At 40.6% G+C, this 19676-nt stretch overlaps 1 protein-coding gene across 9 annotated transcripts in view; it reads right to left on the reverse strand.

Moving 5' to 3' along the window:
* Positions 1-19676, reverse strand: part of LOC126297664 (F-BAR domain only protein 2) — a 296630-nt gene that overhangs the window by 181179 nt on the left and 95775 nt on the right. For 5 of the 9 annotated variants that reach the window (XM_049988748.1, XM_049988752.1, XM_049988751.1 and 2 more), the window contains exons 6-7: positions 1126-1222; positions 140-343 (exon numbers count right to left, since the gene is read on the reverse strand). In XM_049988748.1, coding sequence (XP_049844705.1) covers positions 140-343; positions 1126-1222 — 301 coding nt within the window. The remainder of the gene's footprint in view (positions 1-139; positions 344-1125; positions 1223-19676) is intronic. The other 4 variants (XM_049988756.1, XM_049988754.1, XM_049988755.1 and 1 more) reach the window with 1 other exon arrangement.

Below are 19676 nucleotides of genomic sequence, written 5' to 3' on the forward strand. Positions count from 1 at the left end.
TAACAAAGAACAAAAACTTGCACAGACACTGTTGCCGAGCCATTACACCAATAAAGAGCTTTGGATAGAATCTTTCAAATAACCCACTGCTTTAACAGAAATTGCACACTTAGTACTAAACGTCTTGAAACACACATACCCTGGGAGCTAGACATGAAGAGGTTCAGAAGGGAGGTAGTGCGGCGGGATGTTTTGCTTTCTTTGGGCTTCTGAGCAGCACAATCTAGATTACCTTCTTTCTTTGAAGGCTTTTCACCATTTGTTGTTTTTTCTGAGGAATCCTGCGCCTGACTAGTTATGGATGAAAGCCCTGATATACTAAATTCTTCAAATTCAATTGCACCTAAAATAGAAACATCAGTATTATAATGATCTATATAAAGTCAAAAACTTTGATAAAGAAAGATAATTCCTTCAACAGAATGCATTACAGAGACAGCACTTGTTAAGGAACTGTTAATCAAATAATAAACATCAAAGCAGTTTGAACTACATAGTGGTATTCTACAATAGTGCTATGACAGTAGCACAACATTTTGCATGCATTGCGAATTATTGTTACTATTGCTCGCTGTATTGCTGAACAGCCAAAAAATTGACCAAAAACATCCCCACTGCGCGCACGCACGCATGCGCACTGCAACAGTTCCCCAGCAAGAGTGGCTGCAGTGTAATTGCATCTTCTTTTGCTCACAAAAAGACAAGAGATTCTCTGAAACAGAACTTAAAGTCCCAATACATAAGCATCTGCCTGCAATTCTAACTGAACATGGGTCAACCTTCAACAAGACCTAATTAAGTTGTATATTTTAAGAGAAAATAATACATTTGCCCAATGTGCAGGTTATGGAATTTACAGATTGATATTACAGCCAGTAAATCATTTGCACACCTAATAATTTCATTGCCTCTTAACTACACAGCCTGCAAATTTTAAAACATTTCCACAAGCCCTTTTAATGACCAGTAGACTATCTCAGCTTAGCATATAAGGAGACATAAAAAACATTCCATATCCAGTGCATCACAAATTTCCTTACAAACACCTTTAACTATGCCATTTTTCATTAATAGTTGTCATAAACAATGGTGCCAAGACTCACACAAAAGTTATTTTCAACTCACATGGTCTTTCCAAGCCAGTGTACTTCGTCAAAACGAACTGTTCAAGTAGTTTTTCAACAGTCATTTCCAAACACTGGCGTTTGAAGTCAATATGTATCTGCAAATGAAATAATTAAAAGTTTAGCAAAAATTAAGCTGTTCTCAAAGTAATGAATAAAATTCAAAACATGTATCACACTTTTTGCAGCGACCATTCACCTTCAGATCATGACAAGCTACAAAAATTAATTTCAAAAGTTTTCTTATGATCTGTAACAAATATACTAATCAGCTGTTTAGTGAAACTGGTATCTGAGAAGAATATGAAGGAAAAATATTTTTAGAGGAGTACAGCATAGAAAAGAAAGTGACATTTTTATACTTAGTTAGTTACACTGTGGATATTTAGTACTACGTGGTCACACCAGAACTTCCATCAACGATGGTTGCTTTCCAGTAACCAAACTACAACATACACATATTTACACCATCATGGAAAACATGATATCACCTATTATGTTCCTGAGCAATTTCCCCATATGAGATGTGGGCGCTAGTTTCATTAGTAAATGAGGTCTCTTTTGAGCTGCTTCAATTTAACTGCATCAAATATACGACAACATTAACAGAACATATTACTCACCTTTCGGGTTCCGCTGGATAGGTCAGGAGTCCACTACACGCAACAAGCAGCTACACGGGTAGCAGGGGTTGTGTGGTGTGGACTGAGCGGTTTTTTAGGTTAGATGGCCTCAGGCAAGTACAGAAAGGGCAACAGCCTCAAAGGGTGCGGGGCAGTCAGGACATGCGGGGACCAAGCAGCAATCGGTATTGTAATTGTAATAGTAAACTGTCGAAGCTGCATTTGTAAAGTACCGGAACTTCAAGCGCTGATAGAAAGCACCGAAGCTGAAATCGTTATAGGTACAGAAAGCTGGCTGAAGCCAGAGATAAATTCAGCCGAAATTTATAGAGACACAGACGGTGTTTAGAAAGAATAGATTGCATGCAACCAGTGGTGGTGTGTTTGTCGCTGTTAGTAGTAGTTTATCCTGTAGTGAAGTAGAAGTGGATATTTCCTGTGAATTATTATGGGTGGAAGTTACACTCAACAACCAAGCTAGGTTAATAATTGGCTCCTTTTACTGACCTCCCGACTCAGCAGCATTAGTGGCAAAACAACTGAGAGAAAATTTGGAATACATTTCACATAAATTTTCTCAGCATGTTATAGTCTTAGGTGGAGATTTCAATTTACCAGATATAGACTGGGACACTCAGATGTTTAGGACGGGTGGTAAGGACAGAGCATCGAGTGACATACTGCGTGCACTATCCGAAAATTACCTCGAGCAATTAAACAGAGATCCGACTCGTGGAGATAACATCCTGGACCTACTGATAACAAACAGACCCGAACTTTTCGACTCTGTATGTGCAGAACAGGGAATCAGTGATCATAAGACCATTGCAGCATCCCTGAATATGAAAGTTAATAGGAATATAAAAAAAAGGGAGTAAGGTTTATCTGTTTAGCAAGAGTAATAGAAAGCAGATTTTCAGACTACCTAATAGATCAAAACGAAAATTTCTGTTCCAACACTGACGATGTTTAGTGTTTATGGAAAAAGTTCAAGGCAATTGTAAAAAACAACTTTTTCGTGTGCGGAATGTAACTGCTGGCTAAATGGTAAGTGAGTGAAAGTGAATATGCAAGTTTTCATGGGTGTCTCCATCCTGTTTATGTACTGGAATGTGCAAAAGCACACATTTAGTGAATTTGAAGTAAGAAAATATTAAATTGCTTCAAGATGATGCTGAAAACGGAAATTTTAACATTTAATCAGCATACGCTAAGTTAGTTAGTCAAACAGAATCCTGTGTATGCAGAAAACAACTAATTACATGACAAAGTGGTGAAAGTTCACAATAACATGCACTGCAGTCCGAAATAAGACGGAACTCCTTCAGTTCACAGCCTGCAAATAAATATAAATAGATAACATTTATCTAGAGTAAAAAGATTAAGAAAGAAACTGAAGCAAAGAAAGGATATCACAAGAATTACTTCCTGATAATAGATGACTCCACGGTAAAAAAATATTGTGCCAGACTGCAAGATCAATGATTGCACTCCAATTCAATCCCATCTGCTAAACAAAGATTTTAGAAACATGTTTCGTATGAAAAGGAACACAGCCAAAAATGGAAAAGAAGCAGAAAACAAGAACAGTGTGTTTTAATGCATGAGGACACAAACTCTTACTACCTCCACACCAGCAGAAGTTGCAACAGCTTGTAGGTGGTGGTGTTGGTGTCAATACTACAGTCTGAACACTTATCACCCTTCACACCTCTCACAACAGACATCTCACAGCACAGAGACAGTATTTACATAGCAGTGAGAACGATACCTTAAGTGAAACATGGAACCTGATTAAATCAGCGATAACGTGTGCACAACCTCCCGGCTGGTAATTAGTGGTATTATTCACAGAAGATCAGTAAGCGATACACATGTTAACATAATAAATAGTGGTATTAGGGAATAGTGTGACAGACTGGGTAATATTCACTGAATCAAGAAAGGTTTAAATGTTAAAGGGTCACGAGAAGTTGGCCAACAGCTCAACAAGATAGACTCTATGAATTTCACTTAAATGTTCGCACATGTGAGTAAAATCCTAAAAAGCAAGGGAGCGATACATCAAAGGTGTGAACTGAAAATATAAAGTATAAATATGAAGGAAAGAATGTATTACCAAACATAGCCTCCAATCATAATATCCTCTTAATTGACTGAAATAGAAATAGCTTAACAGAAGAACTGGCAAATACATGTATTTTATGAATGGTTAATTTAAAACTATGATTTCAAATTGTAAATATCAAAATAATCTGCTTACATGGACACTTGTTAACAGAATATTGTATAGAAATTGAAAATAGGCTTAATAGTTTTAAGGTAGCTAACAACTTTTGTACAAGAAATGAATCTGGAGATTCTGCATTCTTGTTGATACTTCATTAAGTTATAAGTAAGAGATGATTTTAATGATTTAAATGAAGGAAGTGTGCTTGGGAACTGCCTCAGTACAGTTAAATGATGTGAATACACCAATTATAGCAATCTATAGAATTTCTGGAAACTTAACAAAATAGTCTGTAACTAAATTGTAAAGGCTCCTAGAACAGCTTCAGAAAGCAAACACGAAAACCTTTTGATCACAGCAGATTTCATAATTCAACTGAAACCAGTGAATCCACAGTAATTTATAACGTAATTCGTAAACTTTGAGGTACTACAGAAAACAGTAGATCAGTGATCAGCACTGATAATATTACAAACTACAAGTTGGAAAAACCAAGGTGAAGTAGTACTTAGTTCTAGACATTTTTAACCAGTCAGCTCTATTTACTGGGCTCCGGAAAGCAGGTTAACTGAAACCTCAAACAAATGTAAATAAAAAGCAATTTCAGTGAAAGTAATTTAACAGCATAAAACTCTACCACAGTCCAAGAGTCCTAACTAGGCCACTGTCACCACCACTAGTCACAGTCAATGACCTGCCGTTGTATCAACCATCCACCATGTGCCCGTTTCCATGTTGTCAAACTTCCTTGAGGTAAAGGCGTGGGCCTGGGATACTGATCAATGTTGAGGCAGCTTCTGCAGTTCCACCCACTACCATAAGGCAACAACTGGACTTCAGTCACTGGCCCATTTGAGACATTTTTGAGACACGCTGAAACACGGCTTCTTCCACAGTGTCAGCACCGTAATGCATTATTTAAATCCTCAGGACCAGCCCGTCATCATCGACATAACTGGGCCATACTATGATGCTCAGGCTGTGCCATTCAACACTGTACTTATGATGCAACCACCACCGCTGTCTCCAGGATGTGAACCACGGACTGCTGTCCAACTGCCTGCGCTCCTGGCAACTAGCTGTCTGCCACTACCACATGGTCTGAGAGAAACGCAGGGATCCTGCTAGCCTGGCACCACCACTCTCCAGTCTGCGGGCCCGTGTTCAACACCTTCGGCCGTCCCATTGGGTAAGGCTGCCTATCCCTGGCTACCAGCCATCACGTCACTGCCCTGCCCTCCTGACTTAACAGTAACCATCCATCAAACTGATGAGGTAACAAAGCTGTGCACTACTGTGCACAAGGAGTGTCTGTGCACTGGAACAGATGCACACGCACTGGGGTAGAAGAGTCATAGCCTATCGCCTGCTGCAGACCCACTGCCCTATGTTTAATTAGGTTTGTTAGTAAGAAGTTTTGGCAACCAGTTGACTGCTTAAGTCGTCAGCACCTCAGCTTCCTCCAGCAGGGAGACATACCTTCCAATAGAATCCATTACGGACTGGCGGTGGAAGAACTGTTGGAGGTTGAAATGGTTGACCAACAGAAGGCAGAAATCAAAAGGATTCAGCAGCAGTGGCAGTCAATGCAAGAACGTAAGTATGTACCAACTGTTGTTGGGCCTGTTTGGTTGTGTTTTTTCCATTCTGTTCTTTTCAGTTTGAGTATTGTATGGTTGCAGTGGTAGCAATAAGCAAAAATGTCCATCGGTACAATAGCAACAACCCAGGAGACGGTTCAGCATTTGCTGGAAGAATCTGATAATGAAAGTGCATATGCAAATACTTCGTTTAAAGGGTGAAGGAAAGGGACGTTCAACTTGTAGCACGACTTCACCCATCCTTGATGTCGTTTAAAAATTACGTAGAAAATCCGCGAAACGGCACTCATAGTGTCAAAACAGTTTTTTGGTAGTCAGCATCATCAGTCGCTACAGGGCAGGTAAAGTTGCAGGCATATTTATCATGTGGTTTCATTGTCCTGTTGACTAAAACGAGAAGCTCATGTTTATTTTGCACCATGGAAAAAAATTTGTTTTGAGTGGATTAAACACTTCCATTGAGAAAGCATAGTACTGAAACAGAACAATGCTGAACTGGATGAAGTTCAGGGCATGTCTGCTCCCGTTTTCACAAATGTTTACAATTGGGTAAATGAGTTTAAATATAGCTGTACATCCATAATAGGAAAACAGCATTCGAGGTGGAAGTGACGAAATCTACAATATGGTTTCGAGTGACTGACGTATCAAACTGCGCAAAATACTCTAGACCACAGACATATCACAAGGTACAGTGCTTTACACTTTACTCAAAAAACTGGGTGTGAAAAAAATATCTGCAACATGGGTGTCAAGTTTAGTCTCGGAAGAGAATAAATGCAATCATGTGGTTGACCCTGAGGATGTTTTGGCACTTTTTTGTAGATATTCTGCAAGGTCTCTGCATCAATATGTAACTGTTGACAAAACACGGATACACTACTACACTCCAGAGATTAAGGAACAATCAGAATTGTGGATTTTTTGGATGCAAACAAGTTCTGAAGAAGGCATGGACGATGAAATTGGCTGGCAAGGTGATGGTCATGGTTTTTTTAGTGATGCAAGTGTAATCACCTATGCCGATTACTTTGAAAAGGAGCAAACAATAACTTGGGAGTATTATGCATACTACTGCACCAGCTGAACAAAGAAGGCATGGAAAATGTTCTCCTTTGAAAATGAGAAATACACTCTTCCATCATGACAATGCACAGGTGCACATTTGCATAGTGTCAATGTCCAAAGTTATGGAATTAAAGTTCTTATTACCAGGAAATACACCGTATTCATCGGATCTGGTCCCTAGTAACTTTTATTTTTAATTTTTTTATTCCCAAAATAATGACTCATAAGACAATGGTTCACATCGAATGAGGTAGTCATCGCCCAACCAGATGCCTATTTTGCACACCTTCCGAAACTCTACTTTTTGGACAGCTCAAAAAATTTGGAGCAATACTTGGAAAACTACAGCTATAAAGCTAAAAGAGGATTATGGTGGGGGAAGAACATCTCAAAATAATTTTCTTTCCTATCTTTTTCTAAGGACTTATTGAACAAACCCCGTAGCCCCATTTTCGGGCAAACCTGCGGTATTGCCTTTTTTTTGACAGTTTGCATACAGCCATGAAGTTAGGAAACTAGCATAGAGAACTGTTATTAAGTGTGTCTCAATCAAAATTAATAGCGGATGTTAGAACATATTTAATGTTCAATGATAAGTTGTAGGATGTTCAGTTCTTCATGGACTTACATGAAGGGTTAGTGGATCATTACAGAAGACAAAATACATCTAGGTATTACCACGAACAAGTTTAGTTAAAAGAAACAATGAAATTGGTAGAAGGTTTTGTTGACCATATCTGGGAAATCAATGTTAATATGTATGAATTATTGGACGATAATCGAACCAGAAAGGCCAATTTGCACAACACAGAACAACTGGTGCTTGATGTATTTCTGTGGGAGCTATGGGCTGAAATGTCATGAAAAGTGTGCATAGAATTCCTGAAAACCTCAGACAAAGCAGTAACAACTGCGGCAGCTTGGAAGAGATTGACTCAGTGACTGGACTGAGAAAGAAGAGAGTGGTTTTTAATACAGAGGTTATATATCAGATTGGAGGGGGGGGGGGGAGGGGGGGGTCTCTGGGTCTTATTCAGTGATTTTGTAGGAAGCCACAGTCTCAAAGATGCAAGCAGGTGGAGCACTTCAATAGAATATGTCCATTGTCGAGTGGAAGGTGGAATCAGGGTAACACATGTGCCCATACGTTAAATGTGATGGGGACAGTGTGACCACAAGGCACTCCTGAGCAAAATGAGTGGTAGACATTTGTCTAACTGGTTATGTAAAAGTGAGGTTGCACGCAAAATTGATAGAAACCAAGTGAATGATGCCTGTGCAGACAATTTTGGTTCTAAAGAGGTGAAGATATCAAGAGGTGCATTAAACTAACTTAGAACTGTTAAAGCAAATCGAATTTAATAGGGATGTCAGAGTAGAATATTCGACAGCCGGACAGTCTGTCGATTTAACCGCACTAAGGGGAAAGGTGTCGCATATGAAAGGACATGATTGAGGGGACTTGGAGCTATGTGACCTGAAACCGAAACAATGCATGGTCTACCTAGACAATATCATTGTACTGTCCAAGGACATCCAGGAACAAGTGGTGGGTCTACGAGGGGTCTTAGATCCATTATGCCAGCACGACTGACCCATATTTTAGAAAAATGTGACTCCATATTAAAGGATGTCTCCTAATTAGGCCTTTATTGGCCAGGATGGGGAACAAACCGACCCACGACTTTTACTATCTGTACAGCATTTCCTAATGCACAGCAAGGTACAGAAATAACAGTCATTTCTTGAAATCAATAATTTTCATAGAAAATTTTCAATGTATCATTACTCCTTAAAGGGAGAAAAATTTCACTGGCCTCTGGATTGTGAAGCAGCTTTTGCATAATTAAGATTTATTGACCACCTGTCCCATCATCACTTTTCCTGACTATCAAAAAATACTGCTGTGCGAGTCAAGCGACATCGCTATAGGCTATGTTTTGGGCCAAGAACGAGATGGGAAGGAACACCCAATTTCCTATGCTTCTGGACAGCTCAATAAGGCATAGAAGAACTATTCAGCTACTAGATAGGAAGTGCTCACACTAATTTTCAGCGTAACCTATTTCAGATGTTATCTGTATGGACAACATTTTAATGGAAATCTCGCAGTAACACAGATGGACTTAGCAGAACAATGGCAAAGAGTCAAAGACACTGACCCAGACCGTCACAAATCTTTGAAGCAAGTGCAATTAAACTCTGGCAATGGAGTGTTGTACAACAAACAAGGTGCAGCTGCTGCACAGTTGTGCCTGCAAATTTGTGGAAAAAAAGTATTGAGGCAGACACACTATTTCATTTAGGCAGGGTGTAGTGGATGACAGGCCACAGGGTACTGCATTGCAGAGCTTTACGTAAAGAACTGCATTCCTTGCACTCAAATAGTCGAGGTGAGTCATCACTGAATATCGTTATACAGGTTTCCTGAAGAGGACAGACCATTCCAAATTATCAGTACGGACATTCTTGGTCCATTTGCCCAACCACCAGCAGAGATAATTTCTCATATTTTGTAACCATGGTAGATATTCCAAATCAACAGGCAGAAACAGTGGCACAGGATATCATTCACTAATGGACACAAATTCAGAATACCAGTGGCTGTAATAATTGACCAAGGCATTAATTTTATATCCAAGTTATTGAAGCAGCTGTGTCAATTATTATGCGTAAAGAAGTTATGAACTATTGCACTACACCAGCAAACGCCAGGATGGAAAGGATACAAAAAAAAGGGTACGCTGAATGATAGTAAAAATGCTGCTGTTATGTAAACAGTAGCCATAATGATTGGGACACCCTACTGCCACATGTAGCAGCAGCAAGTAACTACGATCCATGAAAATACCGGCTTATAAATATAGTGTTTTTTTTTTGTTTTTTTGCTAAAAACCACTTCATCCCATTTCAATTTATGCAAACCTACCACAAAGTAAATATATCTTCTGCCCTGGGGGAGGGGGGGGGGGGGCAGGAGAGGGTGCGGGGGGGGGGGGGGGGGGGGGGGGGGGAATTGTATAAACACATGTCAGGCAGTGCATAATGTCATCTAAACATTACATGCTGCAAAGAAAATTTAAGAGGTTCATTTTGTGTTACCAAGGACCTTTTCAGGTAGTCAAGATGACGTCTTTGGTAAACGCCAGACTATAACTTCCGATCCAAAGCACAGCAGTGGATTTAAGAAGTATTTGTCCACTTCTGGGTGAACCGGAAGCACTGCCTCAATTGGCAGCAGATCCTTCTGAAGGGGAGGTGGAAGTGGTTGGAGAAAATACAAGAAAGAAAGGTAAAACTAGACAAGTAGATGTACTTGCAGTTACTTAGACACATCCACATGCCTTGAGGTCACGAGAAGCCCATTGCAATCTACTTTCTTTGTGTCATTAGGGATATTTGTGAGTATATATCATGATTATTTCTATGTTTGCACTGCTTCTATTAAAGCAGCTCATGCGAGTGTAAAGCATAATTTTGTTCAGGTAATAGGTTACATGAACTTTCAAGGTGAAATTTCTATTTGCAATTTTAGTGAAACCTTAGCAAGCCTAATTCAGCTTAGAAGGAAAACACTGAAGTTACATGGTATTTGTGTAGTAGTAGTAGTTGTGCAGAATTGCAACGGCAAGTAGGATGGCAATAAAAGAGTGGAGAGAGTATGTGTGACACACTGTCATCTACCTTTCAGGTTAAAAATCCATAAGAATGGACGTCTGCTAGGTCAGTTTAGTCATTTAAGATTGTGGGGGACCTGAGGAAGTACCATGCACTACTCTCCACTGCAGAACCACTACAGTGCTGAACCAGGGAAGTCACAGCCCACCCAAATGAAATGTATACACACAGTTCCCGAGGCATGCAAGTACACACTGTTTCATTTTGAGAAGCCTGTGACCGAGTGCCTCAAGGAGGTCATTAGTAATGTAGCTGAATTCTTAGTAACAAAACTGGTAGTTGCCATTTGCACTTGTTATGAACAAGATCATTTTGTTGGTACAAAGCAAACAACTGCAGGGGTATAGGTTACTGATAAGCGGTGCATTATTAGACATGTTAGGACCTAGTTTCCAGTTACTCATCACAGCCACCAGAGTGACAAACCTGAACACCAACTACTCATTGATCTACCTGCCAAATGTACCCTTTGAGATCCCGACCCCAGGAAAACCTGGACCCTACCCTTCTTGCTTCCCTGGATCAGCTGACAGCCATACTCAATGGCTGTGTGGTGATGGAACACCTACTTGACAATGTGAAAAACAATATCAAATCGAACATCAGCACTGACACATCGCCCATAAGAACTACCACTTTAGTTACCCATTGGATTCCAATTGTAACCAGTAAACCACCAATTCTTTATTGAATGTTATTCCCTTGTACAGAACATCTTCAAATGTCAAATTACTTTAAAACTGAGTTAATGTGTTAAATTTTTGCCTTTAAGAATATGAGTAAGGAAAAGTTTACGAAAGGCTTGAAATTATGCTTCAAGTTTGTTGTAAATTGTCAAGTGCTCTCATTCTCAAATACTGGATGAATGAAATCAGGGTATTTGTGTGCTCTCAGTAACACTGCCTAAAGACAAACACACAATTTCGAACTGTAAAAATTGTCTTACTGCATTAAAATAATATAAGATTATACATCTTAATGAGTAAATTACGACAGCATTTTACATTTTTAAACTCTGTCTATAATTACTTGAAACATTTGAAAACAAATTAATGTTGCCCCCATGTTGCAACTGGGACTGGGTTTCAGGATAGCATTTTAGTAATATAACTAAGTATTCTGTATCGCCACCTCAGACAGAGTAGCCCAGATCCCACCCACGTCCCCCTTTAATCTGTGGGTCCATAGTAGTCGTGTCTCCACCAGTGAAGAAGCGACGCAGTGACTCAAGCAAAGTAATGCATAAGAGAAAATAAAGAAAGCACCCACTAACTCCATACTTTAATACTGCAAGAATGAGATAGCGTATATAGGCAATATATGTAGGTAGGAACTGAAATAGTGGTAACACTGCTGTGGAGATACTGCGCAATGGAATCTACAACTGTCACTGATAGCACACATTGTTGACATACCTACCTTACCTCCCACGTTACCAGCATGCGCACAATCAAGGGAAACATAGTCAATTGTGAGCAAGAGATCTAACATAACGGAAGTCACTATATTTTTGAAACAGGAACAACAGTATTGGATCAAGATTGAATGTGCCAAAGGCCGTACAGCACAACAGTGTCATCAAGGTCTTCAAGAGGCATGTGGGCGATCAGCATTGACATACAGAACAGCGGCATGTTGGGTAAAAGCCTTCAACGAAGGTCGTCAAACTGGCAGACCTGCATTGGGCAGGTTGTCCTAGCATCTCTGAAGAAGTAGTGCATGCTGCTGCCATATTAGTGGACATGGATCGATGCCATGCCATTTGTGAGCTCACCCACGAAACCGGATTAGTGCATACGACTGTCCTTTGCATCCTGAAGAAACGCCAGGGCATGCGAAAAACTGCACCACAATGAGTTCCGCATGACTTGACGGAAAAGCAGAAATGGATGTGCTACGACGCTGCTCCGACACACTTTGAGTGCTATGAGTGCAGAGGAAAGGCTTTCTTAAGCAGTATCTTAACACAGGATGAGACACGGGCCACATCGTACAAGCCAAAACTGAAACGCCAAGACAACGAATGGCGTCATTACGAGTCTCCACGAAAGTCGAAAGTGCGTCAGAGCCCCAGTATGGTGAAAGTTATGGTGATTCTCGTGTACGACTGTGACGGTGTTATCCTAATGCATTACATTCCTCGATGGCAGACCGTCAAGGCACAGTATTACTGTTTGTTTTTGGAGTATCACCTGTGACCAGCCTAGCGAAAGAAGTGGGGACACTTTCTGCGCAACTCACCCATCATTTTGCATGACAATACATAGGTGCATACAGTCCAAGCTGTGGTTGCTCTGTTCGGTCAATGGGACTTTGTAAAAGCCACCATACTCCCTGGACTTAAGTCCTTGTGACTGATTTGATTCCAATGACAAAGGAACCACTTCGTGCCATTTGCTTAGAACTGTTCCAGAGATTTGACAGGCAGCAAACCGCTCCATTCGCACCATACGCCTTCCACATCACTGGCAATGGGCTCTACACAATGCTAGGGCCTACTTTGATGAACAGTAATAGGTGCAAACATGTAACTCTTTTGTATCGGTTGTCAATAAATAGTTGCCACTATTTAAGTTCCAACCCACTTAAAAAAAAAGAGAAGGATTACTTTTTAAGTTTTAAAGTTATACAAGAAATGTTCCCTACAAATTCATGCAGGAGAATCTAACATGCTCAAACAATGACAGATATAACAGTGTCTCTTTATGCAACTCTCTCACAATGACTAAATGAGCCAGTAATGAAACATACTGCTCTTTGTTGAATCTTCTGTATATCTTCTATTAATCCTACCTACTAAGGGTCCTAGGACAATGAGGGATACTCAAGAACTGGTGAAACAAATGCTTTGTAAGCCACTTTTTCCATGGGCGAGTTGCATTTCCTCAAGATTCTTCTTATGAATCTAAGTCTCGCATCTGCTTTTCTTACTATTTGTTTCTTGGCATTGCTACTGTCTTGCAGACAACCACGTCATCTACGAATTGGCTCATAGAGCTGCCAAGATTTTCTACAAGAGTATTTTATAAATTGCAAATAGTAATGGTCTCATCAAACTTCTCTGAGGTAAATTAAGAGCATCACATTAGGTTCTATCTGCACAGAAATCCAGTTATGAATCTGGTCTGGTACTTAGTAAGCTCTTATTTTTTCACTAAATGGCAATATGGGATGGAGTCATATCCCTTCCTGAAGTCTAGGAACATGGTATCAACTTGAGTGCTGCAATCTATGACACTGTGAATCTCACAAGGCAACAGAGCAAGGTGAATTCTGCAAGATGTATGTCTGTGGTATCCATGTTGATTTTGATGGAGGAGACTTCCGCCCTCCAAAAATATGTAGTAATATTCCATAATTTTATGACAGATTGATGTCCATGATACAGACCTGTAATTATGTGCAATCTGTCCTACAACCCTTCTTGAAAATGGGAGTAACCCATTGTATTCGAACATCTTATGATTTTGCTAGATGATAAATGACAGCATCCTCTGCAAACAATATGACAGCTGTTCAGATTGTCTCCAAATCTCTTATACAGATTAGAAACAGCAGAAGGCTTCAACACTTCCTTGGGAAATGCTTGATATCACCACTGTTTCACTCAATGATTACTATAAACAGTGTTCTTTCTGACAGGAAACTGTGAATCTTGTTTCAAATTTGAGTTTATACTCAACAGGCAAGCAAGTCTATTAGAAGCCATTTGTGAGGAACTGTGTTGATGGTGTTTTGGAAACCTAGAAATATAGAATGAACTTTAGATTCACTGTCAATAGCACTCATTAAATCATATGAATAAAGGGCCAGTTGTTTTTCATAAGTAAATATTCCGAATCTGTGCTGACTGTGTCAATAGACTGTTACATTTCAAGTATTTCATAATTTTCAGACACAATACATGTTTCAAAATCTTACTACAAATTGATGTCAGTTAAATAGATTCATAATTCAGCAGACTAATTCCATCTCCTTTATTGCGAATTGGGCAACGGCCTTGCTGCAGTGGATACACCGGTTCCCAGGAGATCACCTAAGTTAAGCGCTGTCAGGCATGGTCAGCACTTGGATGGGTGACCATCCAGGCCGCCATGCACTGCTGCCATTTTTCGGGGTGCACTCAGCCTCATGATGCCAATTGAGGAGCTACTTGACCGAACAGTAGTGGCTTCGGTCAAAAATACCATCTTACGACCGGGAGAGCGGTGTGCTGACCCCACGCCCCTCCTATCTGCATCCTCCACCGAGGATGACACGGCGGTCGGATGGTCCCGGTAGGCCACTCGTGGCCTGACGACGGAGTGCTTATTGTGCATTGGTGCGAGCTGTGTAACTTTCCCTTCCTTAGGTACTGATCTTTCATCTAGTGAGCAGTTGTATACTATATTACATATGGAGCTACTACACCAGCACACTCCAAAAGGACTGCAACTGTTATACAATCTGGACCAGAAGATTTGCCTTCACTAAGCAACTTAAGTTGCTTCCTATACTGAGGGTACATACTTTTATGCATACAGGGTGGCAGCCAGTCAAGGAATATTTTAGGGAATTGGTTTAAAAAATTAATTTTAAAGGCCCAGTGAAATCTTTACAAGTTTTCTCCCAGAACAACTTACGCTGTGCCTAAGTGACACAAGTTGCCTGTCTTTCAGAACTGCTGACAAGAGACGCCTTAAGCCCTCTGCTGAAACTGCTAGTGAATTCATGCCATTGGTTTTAGCCAACAGCGTGCATGGGATACAGGTCACAGGTGTGGGCTCTGGAGGATTCTGCAGTGCAGAATGCAGCTGCTTTTCTCTGTTGTGATCTAGACCTTGAGCAAAACATATGTCTTTTTGGAAGGCAGCCTCTGGCTCTTGTCAATCCTCTTGTTAATAAAGGCTTATTATCTCCATATTTTCATACAACATAGTCAAAGCTGGTAGCAGTTATAAAATATAGTCAGAAATTGTGCTTATGCTTTCTCTGAAAATTACTTTGTGTGGTTAGTTCCATAGTGTAAGTGATTGTGAAAACATAATCGACATCTTACCAAAAAATAATCCTGAGCAGATAGGGAGCATCATTACGGATAGAGGAATTATTGACCACAAAATCATTGTAGCTAAACTGAACACTGTAACATCCAAATCAACCAAAAATAAACACAAAATATATTGACAAAAGTCTTCCCTTTGTGTACTCTACAGTTGTCTAACAGGTTGCAGAAAAACAAAATCAAAAATTTCATATGATAAACTGACTATTTTTAAAACTCAACTTGGCTCCCAACAAGGTTAAAGAACTATAAATGGCACAAGCGTGTTTACTCAAAAGATACAGGGTTTGTATAAAAAGTAATGAGACTGAGCTTGTGAATCAAAGTTTATTGTAGATATCACTAGAACCACTTAGTACTCTTCAATGTATGACCCTTGACAGTCGACAACCCGCTGCATGCGAGATTTCCATGCTTCAAATGCTGCTGGGAATGCTGAGTCCACGATGGACTTCGAAGCCCTTTTTGTGGCAGCTTGGACCTCCTCCAGGATCCCATGACCATGTCCTTTCAGAGAACTTTTTAGTTTGGGGAACAAAAAGGTCTGGAGGGAAAGGGAGGGGGGGGGGGCTGCAGGGGTGCTGGGGAATTGTTGGAATCCCTTTGTCGGCCAAGTAGCTGGCCAACATGAAGCAGGTGTCTCTTGTCGCATTGTCATGATGCGGCTTCCAATCATCGGCGATGGCTGGCTTAGTACAATGGACCTTGACTTTCAGTCTCTTCAGCACTTCACAATAAAAAGCACCACTGACAGTTTGACCTCGGGGGCACAAACTCATCATGAACCACGCCCCTGACATCGAAGAACACAATCAGCACGGCTTTCACCATTGACTTCCTCATGCAAGCTTTTTTTTTTTTTTTTTTTTTAGACATGGGGATGCTGTGGTGTGCCATTCGGCACTCATGCACTTAGTCTCCGGGTCATACCGAAACACCCAGGTTTCGTCTCTGGTGATAACATTATCTAAAAATTCTGGATCAGCTTCAAGGCTCTGAAGATTGTCTTGGCAGGTGACAGCACACGCTTGCTTTTGAATGTCTGACAAAATCTTCGGGACAATCTTGGCGCAGATCTTTCTCATCACCAATTCTTTAGTGGTGGTGATGTGCACTGTCATTTTATCAAGTCTGAGGTCGTCTGCTATCATCCTGACACTCATCTGATAGTTGGTGTTCAACAACACATGCACAGATTCAATGTTTTCGTCAGTTTTGCTTGCTGACGGGCACCCGGAGCAGTCCTCGTCCTCAACACTATCCCGGCCTTCTTTAAAGCTCTTCACCCACCTGAAAACCTGGGCTTTTGACAGGCAATCATCGCTGTAGGCTTACCGACACCTAGGCAAAGTTTCCGTACATGGTTTTCCTAGTTTCACACAAAACTTGATGGCATAACTTTGCACTATTGTTTTCTGCATGTTGCGCCACGCCCGATAACTTTGCGATGTATCCACTCAACACACGATTCTGCAATACAAGAGTCCGCAGGCGACTGGCACGCCACGTTTTCGGCCATACACATCCCACCACCAATCTGAACCCCCCCCTCCAGTAGTGTGTGGTGTGAAGTACAGTTGTGTAAGCAAAAAATCTGTCTCATTACTTGTTATGCAATTCCTGTATGAGCCACATTAGGAAAGGGTATAAAATTCACAGGAATATTCTGTGATCTGACTGAAGCATCAGATTCAGTGAATCGCTTCTTACACCACCACAAGATATGTATGTATGGAATAAGGGCAAGATATGTATGTATGGAATAAGGGCAAGATATGTATGTATGGAATAAGGGCAAGATATGTATGTATGGAATAAGGGATAGCACTTTACAGTGTCTCAGTTCATACGTAACATATAGGAAACAAAGAGTAAGTGTAAAATCAAATACAAGCAGTTACTCCAACTGGTAAACAGTTTCCAGTTTTCTGAGAAGTACTATGGATTTTGATACTGTGTTGCTATTTTATTAGATGTACTAACACTTGCTACTAATGTTCATTCTTGTTTACAGACCATATATCTGTTCTACTTAAAATACGAGATATCTGAAAAAGATTCCTGGAATCTTCAAAAATACTTTGGAAAAAATTTCACTCTTGGTTCCTTTAAAACTGACCAAAACTGAATGCAACTATAAACCAAATGATGCAATTTTAAGCTAAATCATTAGAATGGAGAGAGATGAGAAGAACTCCCAAGAATCCAGAAAAGGTACAAGAAAATATTGTGAAGTTCTTATGGCTAAATCTAGACAAATCTTTACAATCGAAGGTACATTCTTAGACATAAACCCCAGCTGCCAGCTGGCTGCCACTGAGACTAAGTTGGAGTTGTTCCCTTTAGGAGGCAAATATAACTGGCCACCCCTCTGAATTCTAAGTCTGGCAATAGGCACGCTCTGACAACATTGGAGGATGAATAGGTGTACGGAGGGAGTGCTGTCATTCTTCACGAGTTGCTACAGAGCTCTACCTGCTTGTGGTCTAGTGGTAAACATCATGCAGTGTAGACATGATGATGTGATTTCAACACCCCTTTCGCCATTTTTTTTTAATCATATTTAGGGCATTTACTAAAGTTTCGTCTGATGGAACCTCAAAGATAATTCACTTCACTATCTAACACATCGTCCACCACCTGTTGTCTCACAGTAGCGTTCTCGTTTCCCGAGCATGGGGTCCCAGGTTCAATTCCTGGCGGGGTCAGGGATTTTCACCTGACCCGAGATGACTGGGTGTTGGGTGTGTCTACATACATACATACATACATACATACATACATCCCCCTTAGTCAGAGGAAGGCAGTGGCAAACCACCTCCATTAGGACCTCGTCTAGTACGGTGGTGCGGGTCTCCCCCACATCATTCCCCTACACTCTGTCAAGCAGCATGGGACTTCATTTCCATTCCATCCAGCAGACCAGTAATGGCACAGCTATACCCTACCTGCTGCCTAATGCCAGGTGTGGTCCAACCAGCTGAAAACGGTGCATCCATATGCGTGTATTATCAACTGTCATTCTCTTATTTACAGTTCTACTATTTACCTTGCAGTTACCTATGAGATAATACACACTTTGATCTTATGAATGTTGTTCAGGAACTGCAAAATTGCATCACAAATAAGAACAGGGTATTCAACGAAAAAGATATTAATAGATCAAGTGAGATAATTCTGTCCATCCAGGAAAGAACTTCTTGTTCTCAGAGTTACCAAACATATTCAGCATTACTACCAAAATTCAGTTATACTGATAGCAGGAAGTATAGCAGCCAAAGTGTTCCTTGAGTCGGTTGTGAAGTGACTACACATTCTGTCTCAAACACATGGCTGCCAAGGCCCAGAATGCCAAAAATGTCACAGTCTTATTTGTGTTTCTGTAACTAGGTTTAGGGGCTAGAGCATAGTTACTAATAATACTCACAAGGGAAACTCCCCATCGCACCCCTCTTAGATTTAGTTATAAGTTGGCACAGTGGATAGGCCATGAAAAACTGAACATAGATCAATCGAGAAAACAGGAAGAAGTTATGTGGAACTATGAAAAAATAAGCAAAATATACAAACTGAGTAGTTTATGCGCAACATAGGCAACATCAAGGATAGCGTGAGCTCAGGAGCACTGTGGTCCCGTGTTTAGCCTGAGCAGCTGCGGAACTAAAGGTCCTTGGCTCGAGTTTTCCCTAGAGTGAAAAGTTTACTTTTTTTATTTTTGCAAAGTTATGATCTGTCCGTTCGTTCGTTGCGTCTCTGTTCACTGTAATAAGTTTAGTGTCTGCATTTTGCGACCGCACCGCAAAATCGTGCGATTAGTAGACGAAAGTACGTGTCTCCAATGGGAACTGAAAAGATTTGATCGCAAGGTCATAGGACAACCGATTCCTCCACAGGAAAACACGTCAGATAACACGTGTCTGAAAATAAAAAATTAAACTTTTCACATGAGGGAAGACTTGAACTAAGGACCTCTCACTCCGCAGCTGCTCACGCTAACCACGAGACCAAAGCGCTCCTGAGCTTATCTCGTCCTTGATGTTGCCCATCTTGCGCATGGACTACTCAGTTTGTATATTTTGCTTATTTTTTTCATAGTTCCACACAACTTCTTCCTGTTTTCTCGAGTGATCTGTGTTCAGTTTTTCAAGGCCTATCCACTGTGCCAACTTATAACTAAATCTGAGGGGGGTGCGATGGGAAGGTTCCCTTGTCAGGTGTACCGTCTGCAGATCAAACATCATACACCAAGAACTGTCAGAATTATTAATGTTTTTCTGTTGGAAGAGCAATGGAAACTAAAAAGCTGAT

Source organism: Schistocerca gregaria, chromosome X (genome assembly GCF_023897955.1).
Source record: "Schistocerca gregaria isolate iqSchGreg1 chromosome X, iqSchGreg1.2, whole genome shotgun sequence".
In the NCBI taxonomy this organism is placed as follows: domain Eukaryota; kingdom Metazoa; phylum Arthropoda; class Insecta; order Orthoptera; family Acrididae; genus Schistocerca; species Schistocerca gregaria.